This window comes from Sitophilus oryzae, unplaced genomic scaffold (assembly GCF_002938485.1).
Source record: "Sitophilus oryzae breed Bouriz unplaced genomic scaffold, Soryzae_2.0 scaffold_285_pilon_pilon, whole genome shotgun sequence".
Taxonomy (NCBI): domain Eukaryota; kingdom Metazoa; phylum Arthropoda; class Insecta; order Coleoptera; family Curculionidae; genus Sitophilus; species Sitophilus oryzae.
In genome coordinates, this window is record NW_022146846.1 from 516,395 (window position 1) to 536,378 (window position 19,984).

Sequence of the window (19,984 nt, forward strand, 5' to 3'; positions counted from 1 at the left end):
ATCTTCCTTAGCAATGTGCACAGTTTTTCGGTTTATTTCATACGTTTGGCAACATTTTTACTGTTCTCTCTTTGTTCAATACATTAATAAACGCATTGTACTCTTCTTACATACGGAAATATCGACACAAGACTAACCTTTGCCAGCCCTTAGTATAAGTTTTAAGACTAAAAAAATATATATTTTTTAATTCACTGACCTGAAGCGTTCGTCAGCGGATCCACGATTTCGAACTGGAACTGCTTGGTGATCAGGGTGCAAATAGGTCTGTTGTTGCACCGGATATCGGCCAATTCGAACAGCGTCTGTAACGGTAATCTGTGCTCGTCGTCCACTATGCTGGCGGTGCGCATCATACGGAACAGACCCTGCAGTACCGGACTGAACACCCTGTGGAATAGTTTTTCGTTGGTGTGGGTACGCGTCACTAGCTCGGTTAGGAATCCTCTGGGGACCGTTTGGCAGACTATGGGGTTGAGGAGAGGCGATTTTCCGTAACCTTGTTCGAGCCCAGGCAATACTCTACCTAAATGTCAAAAAAAAATCATTAACTGAAAATATTGTGTATTTGACTGTGGAAACAGAAAATTACAAGAAATATCTGGTGTTTTTGTAAAATTCAACTAGATTTATACACGGTGCGTTTTCTAAGATGTTCTCTATGGGTATCTTGGAAACTGAGAGTCGGTTAAATAGAGAAACAACTGTAATTTTGTGAGGACAAACATATGAGCCTTTGGATTTTTTAAAAAATCTAGATATTTAAAAAAAAAACGGTTATTTTAAAAATGCCCCTAATTCCATTATAATCTACTTTAGACAAGAAGTTTTCAGAAAAACAGTTCTAGAGAATCACATCCTTAATGAGACTGTGTATCCAATTTTTTCTAAAGCCTGTGATTTTTGAGTCACAGAGTGTCCAAAAATTTGTATTAAATAATTACTAGGTTTAAACGGCAATAACTTGTTTAATTTAAATGGAACACCCTGTATATTTTACGTGAATCTGATGCACTATTTAATTGTCTATCAAATTGTATTATACCATTAAATTGTGCATCTAATTCTCCAGCCATTTAAATTAAACAAGTTACTGCCGTTTAAAGCTAGTAATTATTTAATATAAATTTTAAGACACTCTGTATAAGGTAGTATTTTGTTTATTACTGCAGCACAATATCTGATCAATAAATAAATTTCAGTAAATATTTAGTATTAAAAACTTTGATACTCTTGGAGAAATGAAGCCTGATTTACTGCAATTTCATAAAATTGAAAATGTTTCAAAAACGGCAAGGTTTAAGTGTGACAAACTTTACTCAAATTTCCCTTTATTTCAATCGTAGAATCTAAAAATAAAATAATATACAGGGTATTCTATTTAAAAAAATACAACTATAATATAATTTACTTATTTGGGAAACTCTGAATTTTGTAAAAACAGTTTTAAATTGTAGCTCTAATACTCCTTGTAAAAATCTAATCTTTAGCTACAATACCCCGTGCCGTATGTGGTGAACAACCCTGTATTTATGAGATTCACTTTGTCTTGCCATGCATACAAAAAACTTTTTTTATCGTAAAATGAAGAAAAAAAGAATATTTTTTGAAAATCCCTGTATTTTAATCAAGCTTAATACATAAAATCAAAATCTGACCAACTTGTGGTTCGATATTTTGTCATCTAACCTCACTTTTTGCAAATGTTTAAAAGGACTTTTGTAATATTCTCAAATGTAAATCCACACAATTTTTCAATATCTCAATAAAAACATTTCCATTTGTTCCAAAATTTTTGCCACACCCTGTAAAATAAACTTATCCATTAAAAACATCAACTCACCCTGTACAACCAACGTAGCGTACTGCACCAACTGCGCCCTAACCTCCGTCAGCACATCGCTCAACGGAGGAATACTCGACTTCTTCGGATGGTTTCTTTCCTCCTGAGCCACTCTATTGTACGACTCCATCAAGTAGTTTATCCCTATCGTGATAGGACTCTCCACGGCCCCCTCCCTCATAATTAGCGCGGGCACCGGACACTGCATGTCGCTGGTGCTGGGACTGCTCTGGGCCGGACTCACCGACCCCGAATGAACACTGTAAGTATCACTGATGTCCTGATTGGCGGGGGTAATGTTCTTAAAGGGGTCGCCGCCGCGGCCTATAAGGCTCAGTATTTCCATCAAAGCAGATGATGTCTGGTCTCTGATCGAGAGGGTGGGGTTTTCTTTCACGTACTCGGCAGTTTGCGGTAAAAACAAACGCGAGGGGGTGGATTTTGTGAAGGAGCACTGTAAGACGCGGGCTACGGACTCTTGAAGTTGTTCGACGGTCAGTTCGGTGGATGAAGTCGTTCTGTGGCGGTGAAGGTCTTTTTTGTGCATGTCAGATTCGTCAACCTACAAAACATAACATACTATACTGTTATAATAATAACATCGGCGAAGCTTCCATTGATGCCGGTGATGCGTCGCATTCCTTCAAAACAGGGTGCAAAAAATTCATTATTTTTTTTAAAAAAATCAATAAAATCGATTTTTTTTATTTTAATCAGATTTTTGGATTTTAATCAACTTTCTATTTAAAGTCCTATCCTAAATGGCTAAAGCTTCATTCAGAACCTCGTAATTAGTGGAATAAATTAGTGGTTTCAATTAGCGTAGCAGTTTGTTCCTTTAATTTCAATATAAGTATTCAGAACGTCAAAATTAGTGGTAGACATTTTTAGTTAGTAGAAAAAGTTATCAAACTTTTAACTTTTCCTCTAATTATACTTCAAAATTTGCAAGAAATGTCATTTTCGCCTTTGGTTATCTTCCGGCAAGAGAAATTGTGGTTAGAAATCAAAAGTTGATTGTTTTATTAGCTCTTTGAATAAGAAGACTAAGGAAGGAGCATAATGCTATCCATGTATTCATGTATGGTGGGCGGAAAAGGCACCATAAAAGCTCTCTAGGGTGGGGATCCTTGACAGTTCTGTTTGACGATTCATTTGACACATTTGAATTTGATTTGAAATTTTGTGGATTTGTCAGTCTTTACGGAGCTTATTTTATGTTATTTATTATTTATTCTACTACTGATAGTTGTATAAATGTAGTAAATTTAGATGGAAATTGTGGCAGAACTTAAATTAACAGTGACACTGTCGCGATTTATCGAAAAAGACTCTGAAATAGTTGGTTGTGTAGCGTGCGGTAGATCTCGGCAAAAATTGAGTGAAATAATGGAACAACTTTTCGCTAGTAAGTGACTATATAATATACATACGTGTAGTAAACCGATCATTTATGAAATTCACTTAAATTAACTAAATTATATATTTTTCTTGCATTTTAGCTTTTATTTATTACTTGTCAAAGATTAGATGTCAAAAGAATTTAGATACGTTAATTTGACTTACCTGCTTCAGTAGCGTATCGGATGTTTGTGTTAATAAATACTTATTATAACTTATCTATTTTTATTAGAATTATATATTTTTATAACAATTTTAATAACTACCAACATTTATTCACAACGTAAAATAAAACAACAAATTATTGAGTCTACCCCACGTCTACCCTACATCATAGTTTTACATTTTTTAAATAAAATTAGAACGACACTGATAAACCGGAATTTAAGTCGGCCATATTTGAGGCCCATCGCGGTGTACCTAAGATTTTTGATATGCTCCTTAGTCTTCTTATTCAAAGTAGAAAACGGATTAAAGGCGGGCTCTTAATAAGCATATTTATTTTTTTCTCGACAACTGTTTGATGAACAAGAAAAACTCAAAAGATCAATTTTGTTGAAAAAGGATGGCCAGTCGAGGAAAAAATATATTTTCTTTAAAAAAGCAGTGGTGTACCATTTATCTTAAACAAAAAAATCGATTTTCTTTAATTTTTAAAATCCTGTGCAGGAAGCAAGTATTTTAGACCCAATGGTTATATAAAAATTTGTTTTAAGAACACATGAGGAATCACACCACAATTTTTTTAGACTAATTCGAAAACACCCTGTATATTGTTAACTTGACAATGATTGCTGATAAATCAAAAAACACCTTTTCACTTGATAAAAGCTTGAAAAATTTTGATTTTTATTGAATTTGGGCCTGCGTTTGCAAATACCGGTTTGTTTTTTAATTTTATATCTATCTAAATTTTTATTTAAATATTTTTAATTCTCTTTCGTGTCGATTGCTGATTGAATTGGAGCCAGAAATGGCTTAAAATGAAATAAGTAAATTACCAACAGATATTCAGGATGAGGCGACAAACGCCATATCCAAACTACTTCCATTTAAATCCTGAATAACTTATGAAAAGGAATACAAAAAAATTTCAAAAGTCGAAGCAATTAAAAAACGTGCGAGAAGAAATAAAGTTTTTAACCTATCCTCGCTGTTAAAGTATCATTCAATCTACCCTTGCGGTTAAAGTACTGTTTTATCTACTATTTTTGATAGATATAAGGCAATTTTAACAGTTGCTATGGAAAAAAAGTATGAAGCGTAATCGATCGATTTTATTCTATAAACTTTGCCGATGATTTTTTTGGAAATAGTCATGACTGTCTTAAGTTGAGAACAAAATTAGTACCATCTAATGTTCAAACTGTAAAGTACTTACTGCAGAACAAAATGTCGGTAGAAATTTGGAATGAACTAGAAGATAAATTGGGGAAAGCAAAAATTGGCTTGATCAACATTCAGCTGTTTCAAAAAAAAAATAAAACAGCCTTGACACCAGCATATTTTTTGACATTGATTATAGTCCGCGGGAATAAAAATACAGAGTGTCCCAGAAATAAGTGCAAATATTTTAACTGGTAGTATATTTTAATCCCAGAAATACGCCTATGAGGGTTTTTTGCGAAATTGTTGAAAATTTTATATTTTTCTTGACATTTTCCGGGTAATTGTAAAAAACTTTTTAGTGCCGCTTGTTTATTCATCTGAGGCGTCGAATAAGAGCTGAAAACCCCTTCATAGCCGACTATCGCCAGCGGTTCTCAAAATGTTGCCATTATTTTTTTAAATTTTCAAAGTTAAATAACTCGGTTATTTTCAATTTATTTTAAAAATGGTAAAGGGAAAAGATATTTCTTTTGGCCAGATCTACCACCCCATAAAATATCTGCCCTTATTTCTGGGACACCCTGTATAACCCGACATCAGAAGAAACTAGTTCTGCACTAGAGTTTGTGAATGAAATGTATTGGAATACCGGATTTCTCAAACTTCACAATTTCAAAATAAATCTCTACCATTTAAAAGTATACCTATAATGGATTCACACGAAATAACTTCAAAAATCGGTCCAACATTTTAATATATGAATAGATTAATAGATATTAAGTAGGCATATGTGTTATATGTTATATTGTTTACAATTATTTTTCGTTATATTAAGGTATTTAAATGTTACAACAGCATATCTGTTATAAGAATACTTTTTTATAGCTTTATAGGAAAGGTTTTTATAACTTTTATTTTACAATTATTTTTCGATATATCATAAGTTTTAAACAAGTTGATTTTTTATTTACATCTATGAGATTAAAATAAAAACAAACCGTTTTTGTTTAAAAAATCACTTGAGGCTGCAAAATTCATAACAAAACTATAAAATTAAAGATTTTAATAAAGAATGACTGGAAGTGCAAAGAGCACTGTATTGAAATTATTGACAAAAAGGCAGTAGATTAAAAGGAACCTCCCCCAAAAAATCTGGAAAGACTATAATTTTTACTATCAATAAATATATTAAAAACTTAATGTAATAGTTTATACTTGTTAAAATAATAAATCATTTAATTTCTTTTTAAACCCCATACACACGCCTATGTCGTATTTATTACCTTTATTTTTGAAGGAATCACAATACCCAAACTACCTAAATTGACCTAAAACCTAGTGGTCCTACCTAAATGTGATAAAAAGGGACAAATTTCAATGCCATATTATTGAATTAGCATAAATTATTGGTAGGTTACCCTGTTATCCTTTTGAATTTATAATGAGGTTTTATTACTCCTTATTATTCAGAAAAAGGCTGTAAATGTAGTTAATGTTTGCAAGAACTGCATAGGTCTGTCTTTAAATTTAAGCACTTTGTACAACTCATATCTTTCTGCATATAAAATTATATAATACACATACCTCCATATTCTCAAATCCTGAGTCTATATCAGTGTTGGCACCCATCTTATCGGCACACCCACTAACTTCATCGACTTCCATATGAATCGAACTTGTCTCAGAATCGCTCCTTACAGGAGGTGCTCTAGATCTCTGCTTCGAGCTCGATGGAATTTGTATATCAATCGGTTTACTCGGCTCCTAGAAAAGAAACAATAAAAAAACTCAAAATCAGTGATTATAGAAATTCAAAACAAAGTAATACCTTGAAAACACCTTCTAGCTGAACCTTATCCTTTTCTTTATCCACAGCGATAGCTATGTTATTGTCTTTTTTCACGTCTTGTGGTGTAGTGCTACTGTTTGTATTCGAGAAAAATTTGTTATCTAACGAACTGCCTTGGCTCTCGAACACCGGGGGACTCTGACCCTGAGTTACGGACATTGGCGATTGAGAAATAGGAGTTATAGGGGGTGAGATTGAATTCGAGGGGGAACCGCTTTCCAGGGCTGCAAGTCGAGCCAAACGTCGACGTCGAATCTGTTAGATAAAAAAAAATTGAATGCAAATTGTATAATAATGTAATAACTTTGTTTTAGTTTCATGTTAGAAAGGCATAATAAATATTTAAAAAGAATTAAACAAATATTGATATGACCTTAAGTGTCAGTACAGATTGTATAATAGAATAAGTATTAATAACATTGATAAAAAATAAAACAAGGATTTAAAATGTAACACGTTGTTAGTTACTTGATAAACAGGTGATTTAGATAGGTGTTTACCAAACTAATCAACAAATTAGAATATTATAGAGAAAAACATCATGCAAATAAAACAGATAATATTTTGCTGTCTTAAAAACATTTCATGTAATTCCTCCACAATATTTCTTTGTTATTACATTCATAGAAGAACCTAGAAATTATTCAGTAACAAATACAGTTGCAAAATCAATGTGATTCTGCACAATCTACGAATTGATTTTGATAGTAACAAAGAAACACAGAAAACTTGGCAAAACATATCAGAGAAAAACTCACCTCTTCCTGCGTTAGCTCGCTCATGTTGACGATCTCGTGTGTTCACAATTCACCAAAGTCGATACCCTGCAGTTCCAGGAGTTTCGTTTTTTTCCCAAACAATCACTAAAATTAATTCCTCTCCTCTCAAACCTCTCAAATCGACGTCAAAAACTAATGTCAGTCACCTCTTTTAACAGCTGAGTTGGAGATTATCATTGGCCATTAGACTGACTCGGATATTGCAAATCATTGTTTCGATAGGTCCCATTCACGACGACACAGTTTCAGGAAATACTTTGTTTCGTCTATCCTTGTCGGGATTATGCTTTCGGCGTATGGTTTTCTTTGTTCTGGATCACCTGAAAATAAAAATCTAGCCGTGCATCCTTGTCGTGTCTATTGATTTTTGGATATTGCGCGCTTTGTCTTTTCCACAAGAACCAAGAGCTCGGATAGTGCGCAGGTTTAAATGAAAATGGATTTTTTTAATTTTATTTTGGGATCATGTTTGGGATATAGGAAAAAGACGAAAATCTATTTCGAAGTAAATGAACTTGGCCGCTAAAACGTTCTTTGTACCCAATGTTTTGTTAGATATTTTTGTAATTCTCCTTAAATTATTGAGGTTAAAACTGTATGAACAAAGCGGAAGTATTTTGAAGATAAAGCTATCCTAAATTTTTTTGTTAAATGTTTAAATAGATAAAAATTTCTAAGCCTGTATTATATCTCATACATGAATCTTTACAAGTTACTGATAGGTACTAAATTGTTTTGTCAAAAAATATTCAGAATTATTCACATATTGAATTAAATAAAAAAATAGTTTTATAATGTACCTAGGTAGTTTAATAAATGTTCGAGTTAGAATAGATAGAAGATAGAATATCATGAAGATACACACCTATTATAAATATTATTCTTTGATAAACAGACATTGCAATGTTTTATCTTATTTAAATAAACAGGCAAGAATGCAAGAAAATATTCAAAATAAAAAATTATTAAAAAAAACTTTTCTACTTACCACTTTAACAAAGATTTTCAAAATACTGATATTCAACGTAGTTTCTCGAGTTTAAATAAAAACATGTTGATTTGCTATAACGTACCTGAGCGAATTTCAAAATTTCTTATTGTAGTTTATTTTTAAATTCAAAAAATAAAAATATTTTGTTCCCTATACGTCAACCCTAAATACACCGTGGTGTATATAAAGTTGCCTATGTTAAACTTAATGATATTTAAAAAAGAATATTTTTAACTTTTTTAATTAGCATATTCAGTATAAATATGGTTTAAATCAGATATAATTTAAAATAAACAGAGCACAGGTGAAAAAATAAATTAAAAATTTCATTCCTAACTTATTGAATTTATAACAGTGGGTGTGGAAAAATTGTATTCCAATTTTCCATGCCCTGTCCAGTACCCACCTTATCTTCAAAATTCGAATTAAAAAAAGTATCAAATTGATGAATCTATTTTTTAAATGGATTAAATTTGGATCTGCTGATCGAAAAATTAAATAATTTACAATATCCCTTGAGGATACCCCCATAATATCATTTTATCATAATTTTATACATAATAAACTGCTTCTGCGTCAATTCAAGGTCAAAAATACCGGCTTCTAGAAGGAATTTTTTTAGTTGCCGTTTGCCGCCATTCAATTGTCATTTTCCGCTTGCATTTGTTGCTGTCAGCTGCTCCATCAGCTCTTGAAATTCCTGAATCTTTAAAGTAAGTTTTCAATTATTAATAATTATTTTATTGCCAAATATAAATTAACTGATTTTCACTATCAATAAGACCAATTTGAGCCTATCATACCTGATCCCAAGACACGTTGACTTGGCATTTTGTACTTTCACCTTATTGTTTTACATATTTTTTTGGAATTAGGTTGAACATGGATTTGAATTCCTTAAAGTAAAATATAAATAATATTATTTCTCTTTAATAATATAACCTCCAAACATGTATAAGCATAAAAAACTTCAGAGATATTTTAAATTTCTTTCATTTTGTCCTTGTACTTATTTATCTTCTAACGAAGTAAAATAATCGACAAAAGAGTTTTATTTAATTATAATCAGAGTTATAATTAAATTATTATTTGCATACGCACCTTCAGAAAAACTTCCAGTAGGCTTTGAAGGTTAACATATTTTTTTAAGAAAATTGAATTTTTTAATGTACTTATCTAGTTTTTTATACAGAATTGTTCAAGTTTCATAGTCTTTAATGTTATATTATTAGTGAATTATGACTATTTAATGAAGAATTGAATAATTAAAACATTTGTGTAATTTAATTATTGATAGGTTTGGGAATTTATAATAATTAATATAGTTCATAACTTCGATAATATCAATATTTAAATTAAAAAACATTGCTCCCGTTTAACATATAGGATGTATTTTAATGAAATTCGTTATAAATATATTTACACCATTTCTATTAACTATATTTTTTAAATTAATACATGGATTTTAATGTTACTCTAAAGATTAACATTTTGCTAGTCATTCTGATATACCACAAGCTCTGGAATATTCATTAATCACTATAAAAGTAACTTAATACATTTTTGGTTGTGTATCAATTCAATTATGGTCAATTTACAAATTTACTTATCTAGAACAAATAAGGCAAAAGTAATTAATAAGTCATGTTTACATTTCTTCACCCTGACCATGCCATTGGTGCATATTTAATAAGATTAAATTCAATTTCACACCAATCACGCAAATGAACAAATAGAACAAATAGAACAAAACATATTCAAGGTGACTAAATAACCGTTACTATACATATAAATAATTCATTTTTTTTTCTAGAAAGTATGGGTTTAAAATTTCGGTATTTTAATTTTTTCAGTGATCGATTTTTCGTCTACAAAATTACAGATAACATTATCTTGAAGGGTTAGGCAATATTTTTATTTATATACTTGACAAAATAGATCATTTCCGAATGAAACTAGTTGACCTTCGGGCTTATACCAAGTCTCTGTGATAAAGTTTTATTTTTATAGGATAAGTTAATAAAAATAAAAATAAATTGTCTTACACTGACTCAACTAGCATAATATTACATCACATGACTGTCGGTTATTTATCAATCTATAGTCTGTCCAACAAGAGAATGTTTGACAGTGACAGTTTACTGTCAGTTTGTTTAAGTATATTCTTTCTCTCTTAATTTTTGGATGTCGACTATTAAAAGCATAATATCTATTATACCCAGCCGTCTTACATCATAATTTAGATAAAATGATAAAACAAATCACTATTGGCTATTGGTTTAGCCTTTTTTATACTTGTAGCTCCACATAGGTCCCTATTGTAACTCCCTAAACTGATTCTCTAATTTGACTTATTTCTCTCTATTTTTGGCTGAGATCTACCGCACGCTGCACAACTTACCGTCTTTTCTCGGCAATTCGCAATAATGTCATTGCTAATTTAAGTTCTGGCATAATATTTTTCCAGATTTACTACCTCTGAACAAAACATTACAGGGTGTTAAACTTCGGCAGCATATCTACAGGTAAAAATAAGTAAAAAAGTTCGTATAAATGTACGTCCTAAAATGCTTCGTTTCGGAGATACAGGGTGTAGAAGTCTCATTTTTATTTCGATTTTTTCGAAATAATTTCTGAAGTAACGTCAATATTTGTATGAACAGGAGTTTAGGAGTTTTTTTCAGATGAGAAATTTGATTTTGATGTCAATTTGACTCCTATTTGTAGGGGACGCCACCTACATGTATTTGAAATGTTTTAAAGAGTAATAACTTTTCGTCCTTACCTGTATAAAACTACTGGGTAAAAAAAAATACATTTCCGTTATTAAAATTACCGTTATTACATTTCCGTTATTAAAAAATAAGTAGTAAAAAAATATGTAGGTGGCGCCCTCTACAAGTAGGAGTCATATTGACATCAAAATCAAATTTCTTATGTCAAAAAACTTCCAGACACCAATTTTCATCCAAATATTGACGTTACTTCAGAAATTATTTGGAAAAAATCGAAATAAAAATGAAACTTCTACACCCTGTATCTCCGAAACTAAGCATTTTAGGACATACATTTATACGAACTTTTTTACTTATTTTTATCTGCAGATTATGCTGCCGAAGTTTCTGGAATACAGTTCCGACCACCCTGTATAATATGACAGCCGATCCTCATTTCCAGGCCAGCTGTGACTGACCGTCCATTTTCAATTGTATTGTATTCATCTAGGGATATCTTTTTTTCTAATGATCGATTTAAGAGTCTATCCTGCCAGTGGTCTGTCATTTTAAGTCATAGGTAAATTGTAAAACTCATTGGCTAGACTCCGTAACGTTATGTAAATAAATACAATTATTCTATACCAACGCATTATTTTAGTTCAGATCACAGTTAAGGTAGTATCAGACATAGCTACTTTTGTTACGCAGCACATTAAAAAACTGCGCAACTTGATCTGCTGCAAGTGTGAATACCTAGGAAACCTGCAACGCTGCGATCGCAACTTGGTTGCGTAGGCTACTTTTTTGTTGCGCGCAGTTTAAGAAATAGCCGTGTGTGAATAGTTGTTGAGAAAGGTTGCAAGTGCAGCAAAAGATTACTAATCAGTTGAAACTTTTACTGCGGACATCAGTGCAGTATTCTGTTGGTATGCCCGAAATGTATACTCTCCTTTTTTTTCCAGGATTTATATGTAGGTATTTAGTAAAGAATTAACCGACAAATTGCGATGTCGTCGTAGTCAAAACAAGCGATTTGGAACAGAGAATAAGTAAAATGTTTAATAGAAGCGGTAGAAGCAAGGGAGTGTTTATGGAACGTAAAAAGTCCACTCTATCACAAATCACAACCAAACGAAAAGACGAGCCGCAATTTCGGAAACGTCTTCTGAATTACATATGCCCGATGAAGACATAAAAAAGAAAATTCACACGTTGCGTGCACAATATTCGAAAGAACGTTAATGAATGAAAAGTTCCAAATCTGGTTGCAGAGCAGACGAAACCTACAAAACAAGCTGCGGCTACCAAAATATGTTGCAAACGTAGCGCTTTGGTGTGAACATATCAAAAACATGTAGTGTCGACCTGAATTTTTTAGACAGTTGCTCCATAAAAACTGCGCGTTTTGGGCTACTTTCTGCTGGTGTATGAACACTGTATGTAACTTTTGCAGCGGCTGCAAAAAAATTGCGCAACAAAAGTAGCTGTGTCTCATACTACCTTTACTACTGCAAAATATCTCTTGCAGATATCCAACATGACTCCACCACTACAAAAACCTGCACCATCTTTCAGCGGTACCGCTGTAATTAAAGGCGACTTCAAAGACATCAAATTGGAAGACTTCAAAGGTACAAATCTTTAAAATTATTTGTCAAAAATTTGCCCTAATATTGTACATTTGCAGGCCAATATGTAGTATTATTCTTCTACCCTCTCGATTTCACTTTTGTCTGCCCAACTGAAATCATCGCCTTCTCCGACAGAGCTGAAGAATTCAAGAAGATTAACACTGCAGTTATTGGGTAAGATTCAAAAACAGCTAAATGAAGGGGAGACAAAATAGTCCATTCATAAAATTTTATTTGTTTACAATCATACATACTTTAGCACATTTATGTGGGTTAAAAAGAGATGGGTACATAAATATGGCAACGTTGTTAGAAAATTAAAAATAATTTCAATTGTATGTTCTATGTATTTTAACTAAAAAACGATATACCTACATATATATTTAGTACGCCTGTTCTACAGGTACCCCAAAAAAACATTAATATCAATAATAACATACTTCGTTCTCAAACACAAACCTTAGATTCCTTTTGTTATTCGACTTTTGTTGAAAACGATGTTTGATCGCGACAAAATGTAAACAGTTTTGTCTCCCTTTATTTAGATGTCCTTGGCAAGATAATCCCAAGACTAAAAAATATCGTTTTATTTGAGAAAAAAACGGCATCAAAGTAGCCTTTGAATTGACCTTGACTAATTATGTTTTTAGAGTGTCCACTGACAGTCATTTCTCCCATTTGGCATGGATCAACACCCCCCGTAAACAGGGAGGTTTGGGTGAAATGCAAATCCCCCTTTTGGCCGACAAGAGTATGGCCATTGCTAAAAGCTTACGGAGTTTTAGATGAATCGAGCGGTATCGCTTTTCGTGGATTGTTCATCATCGATCCAAAGGGTACGTATTGGGCTCATATATAAAGCCTCGGCTACACCTAACGTTTTACCTGTCGGTTTTGCTTGTCAGGTAAAACGAAGATCGAAACTTATTGACGTCAATTTTCCAGTCGATCGTTCGTCTAAAAAACACTATTAGTATACAAAGGTGGTCCGAACTGTATTCCGGAAACTTCTACAGCATATTCTGCAGATAAAAATAGTAAAAAAGTTTGTATAAATGTATGTCCTAAAATACTTCCTGAAGTAACGTCAATATTTGGATAAAAATTGGTGTCTGGGAGTTTTGTGACACGAGAAATTTGATTTTGATGTCAAAATGACTGTTATTTATAGGGGGCGCCACCTACATGCGTTTTGACTGTTTTGAAGAGTAATGGTGGGTTCATACAGCCAAATAAAAGAAAATAAGAATAAAATAAGAAAGTTGGTTATATGGGATACCTTACATGCGTTCATACAGCCAAATAAAATAACAAATAAAATAAGAAGTCTTTATCTTTTAACTTCTTGTTTTATTTTATGTGAAAACGGCTTTGCGCACGCTTAATTCTAACCTACAAATATTTTCAGTTTGGATTTAATTTATTTTTTAATTTCACATAAGTAAAATGTATAATATAGTAGGTAACGAATAAATAAATATACTATAAATAGTAAAATTACTATAAACAATCGTAAAAGTTAACTTTTATCCAGCCTCATCGTACTGCGCATGAGCAAATATATATTTCTTATTTTATTTTATTTGACTGTATGAACGCACACAAATAAGAATTCCTTATTTCTTATTTTATTTTATTCTTATTTTATTTTATTTGGCTGTATGAACCCACCATAATAACTTTTCTCGTTCGTACCTGTATAAAACTACTGGTTAAAAAGATATACATTTTCATGACTTTTTACGTAAAAAATGTCTCTTGGTAAAAATCGCTACGAGCAACCGTTCTCAAGATATTTAATTGACAAAAAATAAGCACACAGAGTTATTTAACTGAAATAATAAATTTTTATTTTTTTAAATTAATCATAATTTTTTTTGCGAAAAAATCATGATTAAACAGTTTCTGTTGAACTTTTGGCACAAAAATATTTCAAATTTAAGATTTCAGTCTAATAACTATTTCGTCAACATGTTTAATTCGTCAATGATGACAGGTATTGATAATTTCAATTTCAAATATCTCGAGAACCATTACTCGTAGCGATTTTTACCAAGAGACTTTTTATGTAAAAAAAGTTGTAAATGTATATTCTTTTACTCAGTGGTTTTATATGGACGAAAAGTTATTACTCTTCAAACCAGTTAAAGCATATGTAGGTGGCGCCCTCTACAAGTAGGAGTCATATCAGAGTACGTAGATCGCCTAGTAGCGACACAAACCGTCGGCTCTTTTGATGTGGTGGGACCAAATTTTCTTTCTCTCCCTTTTGACGTGTTTGACAGACTACGTATTTAACTGCTCAACTTATGAATTGGTCCTATAAACATGGTATACACTGCTCACAATTTGAAGTGGAATTAATTATAAAGTTTTATACATATCTTTTTTGTTTTGTTTTATCCTTATTTCTAAATTTGAATGTATAAAATATCTTACTGCTAATAAATAATTAAAAAAACGATTCGTTGCCTGAGGTATACTTGAAATAAAGTATATAGATATATTTGATAAATGGCAACAGTGGCAACTTCGCTTCTTCGTATGACAGATAACCTACTTATTTCGCGCAGCCGCAAAGAAAATTGAAAACGGGACTGTCGCTACTCGGTCATATAGACATGAAAATCAAATTTCTCATGTCAAAAAACTCCCAGACGCCAATTTTCATCCAAATATTGACGTTACTTCTTAAATTATTTGGAAAAAATCGAAATAAAAATAAAATTTCCACACCCTGTATCTCCGAAACTAAGCATTTTAGGACATACATTTATACAAACTTTTTTACTTATTTTTATCTGCAGAATATGCTGCCGAAGTTTCCGGAATACAGTTCGGACCACCCTGTATAATAAGTAAAGAAATTATTTGTCTATATTTATTAAAAATAGTAAATAATAATAAATATTAACTTGATGAAATAGATTTTGACAGTGATGACAATCTATTAATTTGTTGTTTAATAAAATATAAATATTTTATAATTTCTTTTTGCTCATTATATAATTTGATCGTTTTCTTTCAGGAACCCTTCGTCAGGTCACTGTCAACGACTTGCCAGTAGGTCGTTCGGTTGACGAGACCCTCCGTTTGGTTCAAGCCTTCCAATTCACTGATGAACACGGTGAGGTGTGTCCAGCCGGCTGGACTCCAGGCAAGAAAACCATCAAACCAACAGTGGACAAGAGCAAGGAATACTTCAACACCGCCAACTAAGTTGGGCTCATGTCCCAGAACACTTTTTTTTACGTACTCCATATTTTATTTACTTCCAAAATTTGTTTTCCTTTTAGTGTAACTGTTTTGTGTTTTTGATGTTCTTTTGGTTATTCATTATACAACTTAATATTAAGAATAAATATTGTTAACAAATGTAATAAAACATTGTGTATGATTTCAGTGTCTTTTTTATTGTTCTAGAAAATAACAAAAATCAATAGGCTAATATTTACAGGTGACAATTTTTGTGGAATATTTACACAACAAATTAAAAGACAAACATCATTCATCATAAATAAAGACCATGATCTTGTCAAAATGATTAATAGAGTTCTCACATTTGCGTGTAAAAATACTATAAGATCGAAGAAAAAAATCGGTGTCATAGTTGGCTTGGAAATTGAAATCATACGTAAAAAATTTGGTGGAAGTCATCGATCGTCATGTTCGTGCCAACTTGCTTACATTTTCAATCAAACAGTATTTTAGCCACTATAAGTAAATAATTCTACCGTATGATCGAAAAAAACTGCACCCAGCTGGCTTGGAAATGTAAATCGATGACATTTGCATAACTAATAAGTGTTTTTTTGTGGTGAATTAATGTTCTATTGTACTGCTGTAACACCAAAGGTTCCAACCCTCAACTGTAATAGGTAGTAGGTACCTATATAGGCAAAAATTCATCATGGATTTTCAATTAACCATACTTAATTATAATTTAGTATTTATTTCTTATTCAGTCAAAGGAAGGATAATGATTGACACTTTAGTGTTTTTAAATTTTTTATCAAAATAAATTATTCTCCTGTCTCTCCGTATTCAGTTTGCCTTAAATTTTTACACAAACTAAACATAGTTATATTACGTGTTTTGTCCTAACTTTTGTATCAATTTTGCTATTAAGCTATTCTGTATCTTCATTTGTTGAACCAATTCAGTTTGTCTTTCAAGTTTTTTCCTTTTAATAGATAATTTCTCCTCTTCTTTCCTTTCCAGACTTTCCAGATACGTTGCTATTTGTTCTGTAGCTAAATTATTATTTTTTAGCAGTTGTACATTGACTTCTAAACTGGCTTTAACAATGTCTTTCAACTCTGATAATTTTTCAGTCACCGAATGATGTGATTTGTTTGAAGAAGTCTTAAAAGAATAAGTGTGATCTGGTTCATCTTCCACCCCATAGACAACCTCTATATTATTTGATTCATATGTTCTAGAAGTATTTACTTCTGTGTCTCTATCACTAAGAACGCTTTGTATTAATGCATCGTCTGTTTCGGTATATTCCATTTCATCAATTTCTTCTTCTTCGTCAGACCCTACATAATATCCTTGTGGTACTTTAGATATTTTGTATAATTTCTTTCTTAAGAATGGCTTCTCTTTTTTTAAAATATTTTCTACCTGTCTAAAAACAATTGTTTGAAGAAAACTGTACCTGTTGAAAACAAATAAATTTACTCATCAAAACTTGCTATTCTTTTACCATTAGGTTTTCCACTCATACTGTTTTCAAGTTTACTTCTATAACTTCTCTTTAGACTCTTCCATCTATTAAGGCATTGGGCTGGTGTCATGGTATATCCTAACTTGGTCATTTCTGATCCCACAATTTTAAACATTTCCGTTTTCGTTCTTATTTTCCCTTTCAAATATAAATCATTATATTCCGAATAAAGTCTGAGTAAGTCTTCAGTAGCACAATGCGTCCAATTTAGGGCAGATGATTGATCTGAAAAATTAGAACTGTTTCATGGAGTTAATACTAACATAAACAGAATAGTTCACCTGCATCATATATGAATTGGTCATTCATTTCTTCTGCTGTTACATCTTCAAGAGGATCCGACATTTTTAAATGAGATTTTGGCAGATTAAAGTTTAGCCAAAAATATTCTAATATTGCTCTCTATTGTTCGGACATCGATTAAGACTTTTAGGGGAAACAATGTATCTATTCTCTGGGGGAAACAGTCGGACTAGTAGCCAGAGTAGAAGTTATGTTCTATTTTAGAATGGGACACAGCAACAAAATGAGTTGTGTACAGACAATTCTTGATCGATCTAGAACATACTTATGTGATCTAGAATAATTTTAGGGGCATTTTGCCCTCTAACTACAATCTAAAATGTAACAAAAATCAAAAAACCCTTTGAGGAAAAACACAGAACCCTGGCGCCTTTGCACAGAATTTATGCTTTTATCTGCCTCATAGTTCTAAACCGTTACGTTAGTATAATACCTACTCAGTTTTTCAACCTTTATAAATCACACAGACAATATGCAAACAATTAAATGATTGAAATAACAATGTTTGCACAGAATGTTTGTGGAATAAAATAAAATCGGTCTGTTATGGTTATATTTTTGGATTTTTAAATTATTAGGCAACTAAACATACAGACATCGATACAGACTTTTTATACAGACCACACATAGATATTCTTAATCTGTAGACCAAGTATAAGGAGTGTAGCTTCTAGTCAAAAGATGTCACCACCTGTTAAAATTTAGTAAAAATTTAGCTAATAATTTTAATTTTTAAAATGGTGAAGCTTTGAGATAAAAGATAATTTATTATTCTTTAATTTGCTTAAAGGTTTTTTTAATTATTGTTTTCAGTAAAGAAAATAATGTGTTTTTATTGAGGAAAGAAATGCCTTTTTTAAAAAGACACCAAAAAAATAACTTGTACAGCAGACATTTTATTTTATTTTAAATCTACATACCTAGGTAGTTTTAATTTAGCTTTGTGAAAAATAATAACTAGCTATTGTAAATATATTTTATATGTTTCACATCTGGCAAAAATAACTTTGAGGTAGGTATTGTAATAAAAATGCAAAATTTATAAGAATAGGTATTTTATTTTTGGTATAAATAATTTATTTAATATTTTATTTCTATCTATAATTATATTTTAGCTAAAAATAAACAAAACTCTACTTATTTTATTACCATAAAACAACACGAAATACATTTCTTCAAGAAATATAAAATAAATATTCCGTAGTTCTGAATTTTTCCGAACATTTTAGAATTTTAGTGAACCTTATTACTATTCCACTTACGTCTAGACCTAGACTTATATACGTATAAAATTCTCACAGTAAAATATTCAAATATGTATGTTACTAAACCAGTAACTACTTCTGTTTATTTAATAGCTAACAGTACTAAAATGTTCTATAATAATTATATACTAATGGAAACATGAATTTAATCCCTATAATAGTATAGTCTAAAAATAAAATAAAATTCTTTTTATTTTTTTGATGACCCAGTTAAAAATTGTTCTTCTTTATTTTTTTTAATGTATATATAGTCCTAGTTTATTGGTAGTTTTAATTAAAGTAATATCATACCAGTATAATTTTGTAAATAACTATTTATAAGGGATATATAATGATATAGTTATAAAGAAAAAAGTCTTTTATAGTTTCTTAATACAATTTTAATATCTTAAACATAATCCAAACTATATTTACAGGATATAGAAGTACTTTATATGTGTTTATATAAAATTTAAATTAATAAATGTATGTTACAAAATATAAATAAGGTCTATAATGATAAATTAAAAACTAACCATCAGTCAAGAGTTTTTTATATAAGGTGAGTTTCCTACGATGTTTGCAGTTTTGTGGGGTCATAAATATGCACTTTTCAGATTTCCGAAAAAGTTCATGGCTTACGAGATATTTCGAAAAAAACAAATTTTGGCTATTTTAAAAATTGTCCCTAATTCCATTATAATCTATTTTAGACAAAAAGTTTTCAGATAAAAGTTGTAGATAATCACATCCCTAATGAGATTGTGTTCTCCGATTTTTCTAAAGCCTGTCATTTTGACATATGACACAAACATATGTTTTTTAAATGGAAACCTAGTTGGCCATGACTTCATAAAAAGCGCCGTTTTTTAAGCTTTTCAACGATATAAGCTATAATATGTTTCTTTCACAAAATTACTGAGTTATAACCAATTCTTATCTTTCTTGACTAATTTCACTTAGTTAGCCATGGAAAGAAGTTCAATAGTCGTTGCTCTTAGAAATGTGAAATTGTCACATCCAATCTTTGTAAATTAACATAAACTAAAATTGTAAATAAGAGTTTTTTAAATGAAGAACAGCGTGTAGAATTATTCGTTCAACTTTTCTTGGCTATACAGTTTCGAGGATATGTTTACGTCGTGAACGTTACGTTTTTTAGAAA

General features: G+C 31.2%; 3 protein-coding genes across 5 annotated transcripts in view; 1 reads left to right on the forward strand and 2 right to left on the reverse strand.

The window, feature by feature from the left end:
- LOC115884489 (ubiquitin conjugation factor E4 B-like) overlaps window positions 1-8,319 on the reverse strand; it is a 30,988-nt gene extending 22,669 nt beyond the window's left edge. Inside the window, 6 exon segments of the mRNA XM_030903085.1 lie at window positions 200-526; window positions 1,844-2,405; window positions 6,158-6,337; window positions 6,402-6,677; window positions 7,181-7,521; window positions 8,190-8,319. Coding sequence (XP_030758945.1) covers window positions 200-526; window positions 1,844-2,405; window positions 6,158-6,337; window positions 6,402-6,677; window positions 7,181-7,204 — 1,369 coding nt within the window. The 5' untranslated portion in view covers window positions 7,205-7,521; window positions 8,190-8,319.
- A 433-nt stretch (window positions 8,320-8,752) lies between these two features.
- LOC115884491 (peroxiredoxin 1-like) lies at window positions 8,753-15,938 on the forward strand. The gene is given in 6 exon segments (XM_030903089.1): window positions 8,753-8,905; window positions 12,438-12,540; window positions 12,597-12,714; window positions 13,191-13,305; window positions 13,307-13,376; window positions 15,569-15,938. Coding segments are annotated over 5 exon segments (588 nt in total). The 5' UTR covers window positions 8,753-8,905; window positions 12,438-12,446; the 3' UTR covers window positions 15,760-15,938.
- On the reverse strand, window positions 15,935-18,123 carry LOC115884490. Of its 3 annotated transcripts, none has more exons than XM_030903087.1 (4): window positions 18,013-18,123; window positions 17,554-17,889; window positions 17,227-17,497; window positions 15,935-17,173 (listed from the first exon to the last, which is right to left on the reverse strand). In XM_030903087.1, the coding sequence occupies exons 2-4, from the start codon at window positions 17,615-17,617 to the stop codon at window positions 16,627-16,629; spliced, it is 882 nt and encodes a 293-aa protein (XP_030758947.1). In that variant the 5' UTR covers window positions 17,618-17,889; window positions 18,013-18,123; the 3' UTR covers window positions 15,935-16,626. The 3 variants fall into 3 exon arrangements, with proteins under 3 accessions (XP_030758947.1, XP_030758948.1, XP_030758946.1); XM_030903088.1 differs by having other exon boundaries at window positions 17,554-17,829; window positions 18,013-18,122; XM_030903086.1 differs by having other exon boundaries at window positions 17,554-18,115.
- Between the last annotated feature and the right edge of the window lie 1,861 nt (window positions 18,124-19,984).

Excerpts from the sequence above, each read along its gene's own strand:
- LOC115884490 (XM_030903087.1), bottom strand. The coding sequence starts at position 17,617 with ATGTCGGATCCTCTTGAAGATGTAACAGCAGAAGAAATGAATGACCAA. Across the intron at positions 17,498-17,553 it reads CCAATTCATATATGATGCAG|ATCAATCATCTGCCCTAAAT; the intron begins GTGAACTATTCT and ends CTAATTTTTCAG. Across the intron at positions 17,174-17,226 it reads AGAATAGCAAGTTTTGATGA|ACAGGTAGAAAATATTTTAA; the intron begins GTAAATTTATTT and ends AATTGTTTTTAG.